We start from the raw sequence: 16,571 nt of genomic DNA on the forward strand, positions 1-16,571 counted from the left end.
ATAACCTCACACGGTATTTTACCTCCGCAACGTAACCACTCGCTCATCCAATATTGTATTATATTAGCATCGTGCTTTTCAGATAACATCTGAAATAATGGTACAATTCCACTTATTCCAGCTGCAACCGCCTGATATAAGAAAATTGCACTAGATCTTTTACTTTTTCGGTTTATTTTTTGTACAAGGGAGCCAGTAGCGTTGATAGAAATAGGATTACTTAATTTTACAACATTCTTATCTATTTGCAATGGTGTCCAGTACATGCAATAAAATTTGTCTAATCCAATTTCTCGTATTACACCGGCGTACTCAACATTATATTTTAAGTTATTTATAGATTCAATAACATTTTTTATGCATCTTGTGTACACCTAATTCTTTGTCTTTGTCTTCTTGACGTGCTTTTCTTAACACATCGGTGGCATATAAGTGGCTCGGTTCAGGATCGCCATATTCCATTTCTTTTGTCATTTCGCGATGCCAAACGACCGCTTTATTATGCAAAAGATCTTTTTGAACTGCTTCTCTTTCTGTGCCTTTCAAAGCTCTTTTTTTTTGGTGAGGTATTCCCCTAGTATCCACTGTCTTTACAAATAATTTTACATCATCTCCTACTTTAGTACTTTTGTATTAGAATGCGCGCTAAAAGATGCGTAACAATCTTTACATCTACCAAAGATTGTAATATACAGGCCATTTACAGAATCATATACTTTCGCTCTTTTGAAAGTATAGACGCATGGGATTTTAGTTTTAGACCAACATAATTTAGATATCACATCCATCCATCCTCGTTGCAATATCGAATATTTTCGTCTACTACCATATTTACCATGTTCTTTATATATTGCCATTTTTGGACTTATACGCTGCCATTTTTCAGCATCAATCGTTATGGTATATAAAATTGTTGAGCATTCGTCGCCAGTTTTAACACATACCGATTCATTATCACTACGAACAGTGCTTTCAATACTAACGTCTTCTGTAGTTGTATTTATACTCGTATTACATGAATCAAAACAGAGCGAATGTTTTATATCTTGCACAGAAATGCCTTTATAATTTTCAACACGAGAACGAACGTCATTTCTACTTTGTTTCAAGTACAAATAAAGATTTGTTATCTGTATTTTATTTTCTAAAGATTTAGAAATATCTGCCCATACGGGATCAGATCGCGGTTTAAGATCTCTACCGCAACTTGTAAAACAGTCCGTATCTTTTATGGCTTCAAATAATTTATTTGCTGTTACGCAAGCTTTACGAGGCATGTTCTTATTTCAATGAAATAGTCAATGGAAATACTTTTTCAGAATACTTTTACCTGTTAAGTAAGCACTACAACAACAAAGCAAACTAATAAGATATTGTTTCGAAACGTAAAACGTATAAACGTACAACGTCCAAAATAATTGTATGCACTAATGCAAAATGCAATATTTTATTCGACTTTGCGTCGCAGTTTCGCTTTTACTATAGTCGAGTTCGAATGTTGTCCTTCAGAAACAGCAAGAAACAAATGCTCAGCGCATTCTTAGGTCCAAACAGTGATACGCGAAGCGAGGCTGATCTCTGCATAGACAATAACTCTGACTCTCTGCCCGTCACCAGAACGTGTGGAAGGGATGGCGCTCGGCGCATTGTCTTCCTTTTGCCGTGGTATGGAAAGATACAGCGAGGAGGGGATGGCGCTCGAAACACTGTATTTTTCCACCTCAAATAGCTGTCCGAAAATTTATAATATCAATAACTTTGTAATAGTGGCGATCATTTAGAACGCCTTATCTATGTTTCGATCTTATCCACCGCTGTCGACCGCTCTCGAGACTTTAATTGTTAACAACTTTTTAACCAAGAGGGTGCAAACGAAAAATCGTCCTGTTTCGGAATGTGCAAACGAAAATCTATCGATTTAGTCTAGTCCGATCTAATTTGCTCTTGGTTGTGGGGCTAGTGTGAAGTTGGCCCCCCCAAAATTGTTTTGTTAATAACTTTTTTATTAGGAGTGTGCAAACGAAAAATCGAAATGTGCATACATGTGCATACGATGAGCAATCAAATGGGCTATAGAAACTTTTTTTTCAATATTGGGGGGCTAACTTCACACGGGTCTTCAAACATGGTGTTTGTACGTAATTGGGAAATGGGGGGGGGGTGAAAGGGGATAGGAATACTTAAAGAAAATCGCGTATCGACAGTTCTGTGTACGGCCGACAACCCTAATCGGCGCACAGTTTAAAATCGAAAAATATACGCGAAAACAACATTTTCATATTGTTATTGCGACAAATATTACCACATGCCTCAGTGGTCGAATTGGTGAAACGCCCGCCTAGAGTGTAGGGAGGTCCAGGTTCAAACCCTGGCTGAGGTGATATTTTTCGCAATAAATTTTCTGTATTATTAAAAATGCCAGATATGGTCAAGAAAATACTGACGTTGGTAATTTATTTACTTAACGCTCTTTTCGGACTATATATTGGATTCCTATTTCTTTACTAATGGAATAGCGCTTACATGTATAGAGGAATATTTTTTAAGGTATCATATGCAAAAAGAGATATCGAATCATTATGTAAATATGATTTTCTTATAAAACTAAATAATTTAACTTTTGTAGTAAGTTACGTTGCTAATAAAAATACAAGTTTTGAATACACTATTTTTTATATTTATTGCTTAAATTTCATTTTTTTAAAATATCTTAACATTTTTATATTATTATTAGATACGGATTGTGTGTTATTTTACGTTGTGTTTGTGGAACGTCCTTAAGATTGTGTAAACTTATTTTTTTCTTAGGTGGGTGGTGTCTTGGGGCAGTAAATCGTGGTCACAGGACTCATCATCGTTCCCGGCTTCCTCGTTACGCTTGCGCTATCAGAGGAATTGTACGCAGAGCGCGCCGCTATATAAAGGCAGCCACTTGTTGAGCGACACGCATTCTGCCGATTCGCTTCCGCCGCGGATATATCCTCGAGGACGAAAAGGGGAGCGAACATCCGACGGGTGACCACGACGGTATTTCTCGGTATTGTGCTACTTCAAGTACACAACTCCAGCTCAATTCGTCACGAGAGTGATTGACGTGGGACTTCCTATCAGGTCAGCTGATTAAACCAAATTAATAAGTTATATTAATCAAATTAACGCTCATCAAAGAATGAACTAGTTTCATATGCATTTCAGATCTAAACACACAGTTGATTATGACACTTTTTTTAATCACATTATTATGAATATTATAACATATCAAAAATAGAAATCTACTTTTCAAAGTAACAGTTCTGTTTTTTTTTCATTATCATGCATCATTGTTCTTATAAAGTGGTCGCAAAGACATAAGTTACTACGTAACTAATATACATATTTTCCATTAAGTTAAAAATAATTTTATAATGATCGTAATAACAATTTTGCAATAATAAACTTCATGTCTAATTGACAATACAAATAATTTATCAGCACAATCAACTTTCTCTGATACAAATCATTTCGATACATTTGGTTTGATACTTTTGTGAATATTGTTTAAAATGATACTTATGTTTTAAAAGAACATACAAAATCTCCTAATTCCGTATAAACTCTTATAATTTAACACTAGCAACGATTTTTCTACATTTATTTTGTTATAATATGGAGAATTTTTATCCAGATGAAATGATATTAGTAGTGGTAACCGTAATAACTAAGGATCTAAAATTTCAGATGCTCTGTAAGAAATATCGTAATCGTTTAATGTAGAAAACATGTAGAATACATCCACATAAAATAAAATACATTTACGTGCATTTGAGAAATGTATTTATTGAACGCAATTTTGCAAAAGAAAGTAGATTCATCACTATCTTTATGTGGACATAATTTGGTTTAATCTGAGACTGTAGAAGTGAATAATTAATTGCGGAAGAGAGTCTGTTTCGATCGAGATAGACGGTGCTAATTGTGGAAGAAACGTATTGCACAGATATCATTTATGTGAGTATCATTTTAACATGTGATTTACCCGTATCAATAATAATTGCTTTATTAAAACAGAAAAGTTTCAATTGTGTTGAACTTTATAATAACAATTGTTTCAAGCAATGCAACAAATAAGTTGTATGTTGTAGATTCTCTCTCTCTCTCTCTCTCTCTCTCTCTCTCTCTCTCTCTCTCTCTCTCTCTCTCTCAACAGCTCGAGTTACATAAGTCATATCTACATGCTCTTCATTTGACAACATTTGTAGCATTTTGATGCAAAATTGTATTTGACATATTTTGAGAGTGATATAAATGATACCGAAAATAGTCAATCATTTCAAATGATATAGAGACATAGCTGAACTAAACAGATTACAAAAATATCGACTTGTTCTCTTGTGTTGCTGAAAAATTCAACAGCAATGAATTTACGTTTAATTTTTATTGTAATTACCTTAATAAAGTAGTTTTCGTACCAATGTTTATAAAACATATTTCTTATTTCTAATACTGTAGAACATATTTGCAAAGTCTGATCGTTTAACTTTGCAACACCCTATGTGAATTAATGAAATGTGAACTCGATTTGATTTGAGCACGCTTCAGATTACTCGATAATCGTCAGAGCGTTTTGATAGTACCGCTATCATGTCGCTATCAAATGCCTAACTGGCATTTTCTTTGTTGAATCGCGAATCACTGATGGAGAATCCGCGGGCGTCGGCGTCGCGGATAAATCTCTCAGCAAACCGCTCGGCGGCAGTGAAAGCTACGGGAAATTACAAAAGTCGGAAGCGGAAACAGAGGAAGGACGAGCTTTTAATATCGCCGGGCGTCATTCTGGCTTTAGATCCTCGCTGCTGCCTGCGACCAGTTCGATTTTCTACGCTCATCTCGCGATTCTTTTTGTCTCTGCTAAGATCGTCTTGTCGAAACTGTGATTTAGATCTGTCGCCGTAATGTGACTCTCTTTATAGTGTCGTGTACAATTTCTATATCAAAAGTGCGCAGTGATTCAATCATTCATTATGGAAAGATACTGCAGCGTTCTGTATTCGTGACATCAATGGATATACAAATATATCAATGATTATAATATTATGTTGAGAAATTGTAAAAAACACATACTTAATGACAAAAATTTTCTTTCTACTTTTTGCAATCATTGCATTATTCTACATAAAAGAAAATTTGCATTGCATTGTGTGTCTATATGAAATTGATTACAGCGTCACAAAGCCGAAAACTGCACTGTAATAGCAGATCAAATACGCACGATCGAATGTTCAAAGTGAATTATAATGATTGAATTCTCTTCTGATTAAATGTCAATGTTATAAACAGAGATCCACCTATCGGGAATATTTATCTCTTCCTTAATTAATAATTAATAAGAGATTTTGGACTTGATACGAAGATAAAGATTTTTATACAAATGTTTTAAAATCAATTTATTTCAAATAATTATTCTGGTATCCGTGGCTATATTAAAATAAGATAATCCGATAGGCATAATTGTGATGAAGCGATAAAAGATATCAATTTGCGTATTTATATGTAATTGATAATAATATTATTAGCATCTGTATGCTTGAGCTTAATTCTATTATGCGTATTATCGAAATATGTGTAAAGAGACTATAAACATATAAATATTAGCGTTGTTTTTTCAAGATTATTACTTTTTAATCTTACTATTTAACTTAATTTTTCGCTAGGTGACGTCATTCCGAGATACAATTAATCTAAATATTACAAGACTAAAGCTCAGTGTCGCCAAACGAAAATCTTAACGGATCGCCTGCGCTAAGAAGCTCGACTTATGTGACGCCAACGCGCGATCGATGATGAATCCGTAGAAATTAGCAGCGAACTCGCATCGCGATTTTTTGTATTAGGTCAACATCATTCGTTGTGTTGTAATCGCGCCTCGGCAGTGTCTATGTAAAAACCTTGTCGTGAGTGAATTCCGTGTATCTTTATCGAGTAATTGGGAAAGTGTTTGTACAAGTTTGCCCCTAGATTTTTGCAATTTTACAACACCGATTTGTGATAATAATAAGTCGGAGAGCACGCAACGAGTTTAGATCAGTGTGCAATAATTTTTGTGACTTGAATTGACGAGGAATTGTCACATGCTACTGATAACGTACGATCAATACGCAATTATAAAGGAATCATTCAGACCGTTATAAGTCATATATTGTAATATAATTTATTATATTTTTATCACACCGAAATCTCTTGCAGTTTCATGACATGTTCTTCAAACTAAAACCATGTATAGTTTAAAAAAATCACACTTGACATTTAGCTGTTTTTATTGGAAGAAGAGTCTTTTGTTGGCGCACTACTCGATTATCCATGTCAATCAATTACAACAAAAAGGATTCTTTAACATTTCTCTTAAAGCAAAGAAAATAATCGATATATTAATAACATTTCACAAAAGTTTGAAAAGATTTGATTAACATAATTTTTTTTAAATATTACATTATTGTACGTAATATTATATTAGAAGACACGCTCTAAAATTTTTTTAAGAATCTTTAAAAAGCGTGTATGTGAAATGGAACTGTTAATAATATTGTAGTTTACAATTGTTACGTTTTATATTATCTGTTACAGATAAAATGAATTTAGAGGATTACCGCAAACATGGTAAGCGAATATATGTATGCACATAAGCGTAATAAAATTGGGCAATATGTGTAATTATTGGATTTTACATGTCAGCTGTTATTCGTATTCTACAACATTAAATTCATATTATATAATTTTATAAAGTAAAAGTGTCGGTACGATAACATTTTGCAAAAGTTTGAAAAGATTTGATTAACATAAATATATCGATCAACTGACCTAAATCTGAATCAAATTGACACGTTGGAATCCGCCGCGATCCAGCAACGGCAATGATTGTACGGCGCTGAAACAGTTTCAATAAATAGAGATCACCGGTCGAATTGGTAGAGACTTTATAGGTGCGATATTGTTTCCGATGCGCGACATCGTTTACAATCTAAATCTCTCGCTACGGCTTTGTTTCAACTCGTTTTTCTTCTACGATTTCATTCCTAGTCGATTATTCTGTCCATTTGTCTTGGTAAATTAGAATTGGCAATGCGTATCGCTTTATATTGTAATACAGGATTATCTAGTTATTCATATTTGTTACCAATAACAATAAATAAAACAAATTGGATTTTCTTTCTTCTGGATAATTTTGATAGAGAATCAATTATTGAACAAACGAATTTAGAAAACTATCTATTTTCATTTGCCAGAATGCTGTTTCTGTTTGAGACGTCATATAACAGAAAGAGTGATTACGTTTACCGTGAGACAAAAGAATTCACACATATGAAGTAGGGGCAGTCTAATCTGTGAAAAATCGCGTCTTTTCTTTAGTACAGAATAGCTCCTTGATTCTCGAAGCATCTTTTGTTCCTGTTTAATGACTTTTAGTTGTAGATAACGACAAGTGTGTTAAATCTTAAACGAAGAGGATTCGCAAACTTATTTCCTACAGTTTATTTAATATTACGATTTTAAATCCTAGTATATCAACACTTTATAATTCTTTATTTACTAGCATTTTCCAGTTTAAGATATTTATGGTAAATATGTTAACATTAAGTCAAGAGGAGTATTCTAAAAATGTTGAAAAGGTTCAAAATTTAATATAAAATTGTCATAATTTTTGTGTAATCATTTTATGGCTCTCAATGTAACTCTTGCAAATTATTATAAAATGTAAAATTAAATTTACCTTCGTTTATTTTTGTTATATATTTCATTTTTATTTTATATAGATATCACAATTAATATTCTATATATTATCCAATTTTTATAAATTGTTATTTCCATAAATATGTAAATAAAATAGCAGAAAGTGCCATCTTGGGTCGTGCTAATAGTTGACTTTAAAAGTTAAATTGACAAATAGATCTGAGTATTTACTGTTTCAACAAAGAACTGTATTGCAATATTGACAAATAATCGGCGCACAGTTTGTTGAGTTGGAAAAAGTATACAAAATTTACACAAAATATTATCAATAGGTTACCAAGATTTCTCTACGTAAAAAATTAATAAACTTTTTAAATTGAGATGTGTAAATCGTAAGAGAGAATGGATCTCGTGGTAGTATTCTCGTCAGACATTGTACGCACAATGATCTAGAATAATCATAAATATTTGAAAATTGCGCAGGAAAGGAAATGGTGGATTACATCGCCGATTATCTAGCAAACATCCGTTCTCGGCGAGTATATCCAGCAGTCTCACCGGGATACTTGAGAAATGTCCTGCCGGCGTCGGCCCCCGTGGACGGCGAGCCCTGGGAGGACATATTCGCCGACATTGAGAAATGCATCATGCCGGGTGTGACGCATTGGCAGAGTCCGCACATGCACGCCTACTTTCCGGCCCTGAATTCACCTGCCAGTCTGCTGGGCGACATGCTGGCCGACGCAATAAACTGTCTGGGTTTCACGTGGGTAAGTTCAATTTTATCCAGTTTTACTTTCAACGGTATTCCGATATTTCTTTTCAAACGTGTGTATTATTTAACAATGTCTTTTGTTGTTGTGTAAACAATTAATAATTATTGCAATTTGTATATTAAATTAATTAAGAGTGTTTCTGAATGATATCAGTTTAACATATTTTCTATCTCAGTAAGATTCAAAACAGTATGTAAAAATTTGCAATTAAAGTAGGTACAACATTTTGCATAGTGTCTTATAATTTATAATAAATACACGCACATTGTAATTTCTGGAATTTATGCCCTTTATAATTTATTTCACGTACACGTCAATGTGTTTTAATTATTTAATTAACGATAGAAGATTATATACATATAATTTAATATCGAAACCATTTTTATCTTTCAATCTCTAAAAACCGTTGAAGTGACCTATCATCCTGATACGATACGAATTTATATGTTTATTTCTATAGGCCTCCAGTCCAGCGTGTACCGAGCTAGAAACACTCGTAATGAACTGGCTAGGTAAAATGATCGGTCTACCCGAAGATTTCCTACATCGACCGGGCGGTTCCGGCGGCGGTGGCGTCATACAAACAACGGCGTCAGAAGCCACGCTGGTGTCTTTGCTTGCGGCCAGAGCCAGAGCTATTAGGGACGTGCAGGAGAATGATCCTGATCGTTTGGCGACGGAGATCAATTCGCGACTAGTTGCATACTGCTCGGATCAGGTTTGTAGCCGCTGCTTTTTTCTTGTTGAAAATAAGGTGCTCGCAAACATATTTAGACGATTAAGTAAGAGTGCAAAAATTTCTATGATGTTTTATTTAAAAGTGTATGCGCGACCGCTGGGAGCAATCGCGAAAGTAGCGAACAGAAATAACAAACGCTAATAGGAGTGAGAACGTTAAATATTGCGTATTGCGGTGAATAAAAATTTCAAGCTTTCAGCGTTCCTTTGAGAGCTTTTTAAAATACATTTAGACGCATTACGTGGATGAACGGAGATGTATACTATCCGTATTGGAGTATGTCGCTTCTGGAGTTTTTTCAGGATATTTCATTGCAGATATATTAATAAAAAGAAATGGAACGCTTGGTTTTGTAATTCACTGATAAGTAAATTTATGTGTGTTGTGAACATAATTATTGAAATTTTTATAAATATTAGATCTCTCTCTCTCTCTCTCTCTCTCTCTCTCTCTCTCTCTCTCTCTCTCTCTCATAAATATTAATTTCCGAGCATTTTAAAAAACAATGGAATTACTTTAGAGTTTGATTTATGAGATATTAGTTAAAATTTTGTTTTTTCATTAACATCTCTAAAATATCAATAGTTGTATTAATACAAAAATCTGCGGAATAAGACAAGTAAAACTGTTTTTAACGATTTTTGTAATTTAAAGATGTTTATGACTTTTCGATATTATAATATTTTTATTGGATCGACAGGCACATTCGAGTGTGGAAAAAGCTGGACTTATAGGACTCGTTCGAATGCGATATGTTGAATCTGACAGTGAGCTAAGCATGAGAGGAGACGCTTTACTTGAGGCATTAACACGCGATCGAGCTGAGGGCCTACTTCCTTTCTTCGTAAGTTTCAATATTGTTTCGTTCAAGTATAATCTGGATATTCTAGTATATTTTAAATTATCTTCGCATTTACTAGATACATTTAATACCGCTGGCTTCTTGATTTTTATTAAATATGTAACTGTATTAAGTTTATTATACGTATATATTTATATACAATACGTGAATGTATATTAACATACACGCATACACATCTATAAGCAATAATCTCATTGACATATTTTTTAAATTTTATCATTTATTTTATTAGATTATATTCTTTCGTTGAGAATTTGTTATACCTAGCTTATACCTTTTATTATATATGTCATGGTAAATCGTAATATAGCAGATTTAATAACAATATAAAGATAACAAAACCCGCGACTGCTAACGTTGTGGGCGCAAGAGCTAGTTAGTCTGTATGTATGGACGGACCGGTGCGCCAATTATAGACGTATTCCCTGCAAGTAGTAACAGACGCACGGGTTCGGCGAGCAAAGCCGGATCGACGTCACGCTAGTTGGTCCCATAGGAGCCTCGTAGTCTGATTTGAGTCTTTGTTCACAATGAAAAATATTTATAATCGAGATTTTCCGCAATATAATAATATTCCCTGGATTTATTTTGCCAATGATACGTTTTTTACAACGATAGCACAGATATTGCACTATTAAGAGTCAGTTATTTCGGCATTGATTAATTTTGTTAATATGTGTTACAACGTAAATGTTTCTGCTTCAATTCTGTTTTTAAAAAGAGAGAAAGAAGCGACGACAATATGCGTAAGATTAATGAGAGAAATTGAATTTGAAACGAATTAGGTTAAATATAGTTAAATATAATTTTATTACAATGAGTTTCTATGCTTTGTACTTTATTTCTACGATATTAAATCTTTTATATCTAATTTTCAAGAAAAGTAAATCCCAAATATATTTCTTATAACATTAAATAACATTCAACACATGAATATAAGAAATTTTTGGTTAATTCAGAATAAACTTAATTTATCTCTTCTCTCTATATGATTTGAAAACCTAAAAATTTTTAACCCATTAATTATTTAAGAAATTTATTCTTTACTTAATATGTATAAAATGATTTTGTTATCTATGATAGGTATGTGCGACTTTAGGCACCACTGGTGCATGTTCCTTCGATAATCTTAAGGAAATTGGACCGATATGTGAGTATCAAATTTATTTGAAATACTTTAATACTTTTCTATGTCAATTTCAAAGCAATTTCATCACCAGACTTTATGTTCCAAAACGTTATGACAGTTCCGGAATATTTTACGTCATTACAGGTCAACAAAATGGTTTATGGTTACACGTCGATGCGGCCTATGCTGGTAGCGCTTTCATATGTCCGGAATTTCGCGGCTGGCTTCAAGGAATAGAGCTTACTGATTCCATTGCCTTCAATCCAAGCAAGTGGCTTATGGTCCACTTTGATTGTACAGCCATGTGGTATGAACAAAATTTTCCTTATGACTTAATGGCTAAATGTTAATAGTTTTTTATTTATAACAGTAGTTTGAATATTTGCATAATGAATAAATATAAATTTAATTAGGAAACTTACGTAATTTCTAAGAAACAGTAATACCGCAGCTTGCACTTTTTATGAAATATATTATTAATTAATTGCACGTTATTTTAATTTTAAGAAAGCAAGCCACGTGCCTCGTAAGATTTTCTATCGTCCCTCAATTTTCCTTTTATTAGTTGGATTGCAGGGTACGGTCATCTTTTTCCATTCCTTCCGCAATTTCCTTTCGAGACCGTTCCAACGATCGAACGCAGTTCACAATCTTTCGGAATATTATTTCAATTGCGTTTAAAGTCGATAGTACGAAGTAATATGATTTATGATAATTTTTACTGCTTTATGTTATGATATATTTAGAGTGTATTCTTTTTTCGCATACAATTATTAAGATAAAATTAAAAAGCAAGTCTTGTATAAAACATATCTTATTCGAATAAATAAAAACCACAAAAGCCTGAAAATTTGCGAAATACGATTGCAAAAATGCTATATCTCTGATAAACGCATCTACTACGTAATTGAAAATCTACCATTGCTATTGTTGTAAGGATAACTATTTAGCGAACCTTTCTCGAATAGTTCACGTTTCTGTAAATAACGTGTATCTTAAAACTTCAATTTTTAATTGAAACTAATAAAATAAGCTAGAAAATGTAAACAAATACTTTTGCACACAAATTAAGTTAAATGAAGCACTACATATAAAAGTTTCTATACTCATCGAATGTAATAAATACGCATAAGTGGCCAAAGAAGAAATGAGATCAATAAGTCTTTCTTGATACATATTTGTTTAAGGGTAAAGAACAGTCAAGCGCTACACAGAACTTTCAATGTCGATCCGCTATATTTGAAGCACGAAAATTCAGGTAATTTTATAAATAAAACATTACTTAATGGGTCCTTTGATAATTAACCATTAAAGAATTTTCCATGTAAAATTCCATTAGAGAAAGTTAATTATTATATAATAATAATTAGATCCCAGATTTAAGATTTTGTTTCAGAAATTTTTCAAATTTTTTCATAAATTTATAAGATTTATCTACATAAAGACAATATATAATTTGAATGTAACTAATCCTTACGAATTTATGTTATAAAAAAGTACAAAATGTTCTTTTATAATAATGTAAAACTGTTTTTTAAATAGGCCTTGCAATCGATTTTATGGTAAGTAATAGATGCGTTGTTAATATCATAATCTATGTATATGTATAAAATGGAAAGTTTCTCGGTATTATCTACATATGTGTATATATGTTCTCTGTAAACTCCTAAATTTTTCGACCGATTTAAGCCAAATTTTGTGTAGTTTTTTTAGGATTAAAAAATATAAGTTATCATAAAACCTGGACATTCCACTTCTTCCTTCTGATTTCATTCTTGATACAAGTCCAGGCAACGTCGAGTACGAAAACTAAAACTTTTTTAAGAAAAATTTGGTTTTATAACATTTTCTTGTATTACATTCCTAAAAAGAATAATATGTAGGTTTAGTAATAATATATTTTGTATTAATGTTAATTTTAGCACTGGCAGATTCCTCTATCTAAAAGATTTCGGGCTCTAAAACTGTGGTTTGTTATCAGAAATTATGGGATTACTGGCTTGCAGAAACATATACGAGAGGTAAATAATGTAAAATAAATATGCATATTTCGATCAAAAAATTTAAATCTAATGAAAGATGTTTAGGGAGAGAATTATAAATTTGTTTAGAGTTTCTTTTATTTGCTACGTATATGAAACGCATGATATAAATTTGAAATTTATATTCATAGGGCGTGCGGCTGGCCCAGAAGTTCGAAGCTCTGGTTTTGGCTGATGCTCGCTTTGAAATTCCTGCTCTGAGACATCTCGGTATGGTGGTCTTTCGTCTTCGCGGCGAGAACACCTTGACAGAACGTTTGCTAAAGAAGCTTAATTCGCGGGGCCGTCTGCATTGTGTGCCAGCCGCCTTGCATGGAAAATATGTTATCAGATTTACAGTTACCTCGACAAAGTATGTCTGCATATTTATTCTTTAATATTCATGTATTGAATTGAATTTGAAACAATTTCTTTAAACTCTGCAATATTTCCTTACGGGTAAAAGAGGTCAGGCAGGGAGAGAGCCCTTATAGAAATGTATGTAAGCAAAATAATTACTAGAAAATTACTGTACATCAGTAATTTCCAATAATTTAATTACTGAACTCTAGTAATTGCTCAGTGCTTTTTCGTTTCCGGTCGTTACATTTCTGTAAGGGAAGACGTTTTCTAAATGCATACATATATTTATTACTTTTGCTACACTGATCATTCTAACTTAACGGATTTTCTCCAATAAAATCTGGTACTTGCAGCACTACAAATGAAGATATTCTAAGGGATTGGGCAGAAATACGATGTACCGCTAATGAAATCTTGGGTGATAATACCCAATCAGCTATACGAGCTAGAGTTCCTCTCGCAGGTAATAACAAGCCGAGACTAAGACAGCTTCAATCAGTTTAACGGATAATAATGAACCATATGTAATAATAAATTGTGTCACAGAAAATATATCTGAAAGATTTTACACCTTATCGTTTACATACGTAATTTTATTACAAAAATATAACGAATTAAAATTGTCCACATACATATACATGCATATAATCCGAAATATTTTTGTTGTTTATAGTAATTATTCATTTCATTTGTTAATAGTGCACTAACACAATATCAGTTTTGTAATATACAACAATTATATTTGTTATATAGTTTGTGACTTGTCATAGCGATATGTTAATTATTTTCCGTTACATGTGTATACATATATATGTATAATGTATTAATTATTTATTTATTTAAGTTTTATAAAAGTCTATACTTAAAAATAATATTTAAAAATAGAAAATCTTAATTCTAAGTAACGTTAAATTTTTGGTTTATATTAAATTCAATTTTAAATCGACATTTATATTTTTTAAAGTTTAATTATTGATTTCTTTTCACTACATTTGTTGTGATAGTGCTGTTGAATAAATAACTTTGTTACGCTTAGACAATGGCGCTTTATCTTTTTCGTTACTATGAACACATGATTGCTCGTTTACTCCATACACATTACACTTCTCAAAGGTGAGTCACAAATAATTTTCGCATAACCGAATTTTACACAAGGACATTTAAAAAGTTCTTGAAATAAAATGAAAAAATTGTTTTTGTAATTATTTTTATTGTTCAACATAATTTTTCTTTATAAATGCACTTGAGTCACATATGTATGTTCCAAGGTAATTATTCCATTACGAAACTGCGATTTGTCAAGTGATGCAAAATATCCGTCAACTGCCGCTTATGTCTCTATCCGAAAGTCTCTTCCTAGCAAAAATTTTCTTTAACCGTAGGAATAGGTAGAAGTTCGACGGAGTTAACCAAGCAAATAAGAAAGATGCGATAACAAAAATTGTACTTTAATTCGTAGCTATTTAATTACAGCTTACTTAAAGTTTACTTGTTTTTCAAAAATTACACCAATATGTTTGTTAAAATATTTATAAAAAGATGAATCTAATTAATGAAATAAATTGGAATTTTATACATGTTCATAAAAAGATTGGAAAGCTCTATTTAACGTTTGCAATAGTCATCTTTAATTCATTTCAAGGACTCTTTTGAAATGGACTACTTATATTGACTCGCTTATTTATTAATTTGTAATATTTAATATTGTTATAAAAAATATGTAATCATTTTGATAACTTGCAGACACGCGACAGAAGAATGAAAATTTTGGATCGAGCTTACTATTAGCTAATTCGCCAATGTCTCCGAAAATCGTAAACGGTAGTTTTGCCGCAATATATGACACAGCCGATGTATTTGAAGAATGTATGAAAACGTTTGGGAAAATTCATCTTGAGGCGAGAGACAGTCCAGGTAAATACTTATATTTATAAGTTATGTGATTTTATAATAAATTAATGTTTATTTAAAGAATATATATTATCTTTTATTTCTACGGGAAAATATTTATATAAATTTATTAATATTACTATTGTCTAATTAAAACCACTTATGCAATTTTAATGCATTAAGAACGAGTTGTAAGCGATTTATACTGCAGGCAATTGATCACAATTGATTAGTTGTATTTAATGTATATTTATTTCATATGAGATATGAAATCAAGTTATATACATATTTACATGGATATGAAAAATGAGGATAAAATTAGCAGAATAAAAATTTATATTATAATAAAATGAATGTGTGTAACTAATGCACTGTGTGTGTGTGTGTTTTAATAGTATATTTCGTAGATTAATTGAACTTAAGTAAATTTCGACAGTCTAAGCAATATACTTTTTCATATTGCTTTTAGCCATACGTCGTCGCATTCGCGGAATATTAATGTCAGGCAAGCAATTTTCATTGGATTCTCGCATGGATCTTGTTCAGGTATGCTTAAACTAAATTTTGATGATTTTGATGCATGGAATATATTGTATATATCAATTTTAGTGTTTTTATCGACCATATCTGGCATTTTTAATAATACAGAAATTTTTTTGCGAAAAATATTATCCCAGTCAGGGTTTGAACCTGGACTTCCCTACTCTCCAGGCGGACGTCTCACCAATTCGACCACTGAGGCATGCCTCAAAAAATTTTCTGTATTATTAAAAATGCCTGATAAGGTCAGTAAAAACACTGAAGTTGTTACTTACTGCTGGCGACATAAGAATATTCTTGTTATGTTGTATATACAGGGTGAGTCTTTCCATATCCGACAAAATTTTTGAGAAGGTAGAACAGATCGAGATGAACGGAAAAGTTCTGTACCATTTTGCAATTTTCGTAATAGTTAACGAGTAATTAATTATTAAAAATCGTTGTCTTAGGCCGGCCTACCGCCCAATTCGAGCGCGTGGCGAGATGTGCGCATAGTAATATCGATCGCCGGGCGGTCACATCTTGCCACGCGCTCGAATTGGGCGGT

The 16,571-nt window shown here is 32.3% G+C and overlaps 1 protein-coding gene across 6 annotated transcripts; it reads left to right on the top strand.

Annotated features, from left to right (window-relative positions):
- Positions 1 to 2,732: 2,732 nt before the first annotated feature.
- LOC105560846 (histidine decarboxylase) lies at positions 2,733 to 16,071 on the top strand. Of its 6 annotated transcripts, none has more exons than XM_012010315.1 (14): positions 2,733 to 3,111; positions 6,601 to 6,633; positions 8,188 to 8,474; positions 8,941 to 9,198; positions 9,920 to 10,063; positions 11,165 to 11,231; positions 11,355 to 11,517; positions 12,398 to 12,468; positions 12,753 to 12,772; positions 13,133 to 13,231; positions 13,384 to 13,604; positions 13,948 to 14,057; positions 15,338 to 15,508; positions 15,954 to 16,071. In XM_012010315.1, exons 2-14 carry the CDS (start codon positions 6,606 to 6,608, stop codon positions 16,043 to 16,045), a joined length of 1,731 nt encoding a protein of 576 aa, XP_011865705.1. In that variant the 5' UTR covers positions 2,733 to 3,111; positions 6,601 to 6,605; the 3' UTR covers positions 16,046 to 16,071. The 6 variants fall into 6 exon arrangements, with proteins under 6 accessions (XP_011865705.1, XP_011865708.1, XP_011865707.1 ...); XM_012010318.1 differs by lacking the exons at positions 2,733 to 3,111; positions 15,954 to 16,071 and adding exons at positions 5,816 to 6,177; positions 14,631 to 14,707 and having other exon boundaries at positions 15,338 to 15,385; XM_012010317.1 differs by lacking the exon at positions 2,733 to 3,111 and adding an exon at positions 5,818 to 5,972.
- The last annotated feature ends 500 nt before the right edge of the window (positions 16,072 to 16,571 follow it).

This window comes from Vollenhovia emeryi, unplaced genomic scaffold (assembly GCF_000949405.1).
Source record: "Vollenhovia emeryi isolate VEMERY1.0 unplaced genomic scaffold, V.emery_V1.0 DF939219.1, whole genome shotgun sequence".
In the NCBI taxonomy this organism is placed as follows: Eukaryota; Metazoa; Arthropoda; class Insecta; order Hymenoptera; family Formicidae; genus Vollenhovia; species Vollenhovia emeryi.

Excerpts from the sequence above, each read along its gene's own strand:
- LOC105560846 (XM_012010315.1), top strand. The coding sequence starts at position 6,606 with ATGAATTTAGAGGATTACCGCAAACATG. Across the intron at positions 13,232-13,383 it reads TGCAGAAACATATACGAGAG|GGCGTGCGGCTGGCCCAGAA; the intron begins GTAAATAATGTA and ends TTATATTCATAG. Across the intron at positions 13,605-13,947 it reads TTTACAGTTACCTCGACAAA|CACTACAAATGAAGATATTC; the intron begins GTATGTCTGCAT and ends TGGTACTTGCAG.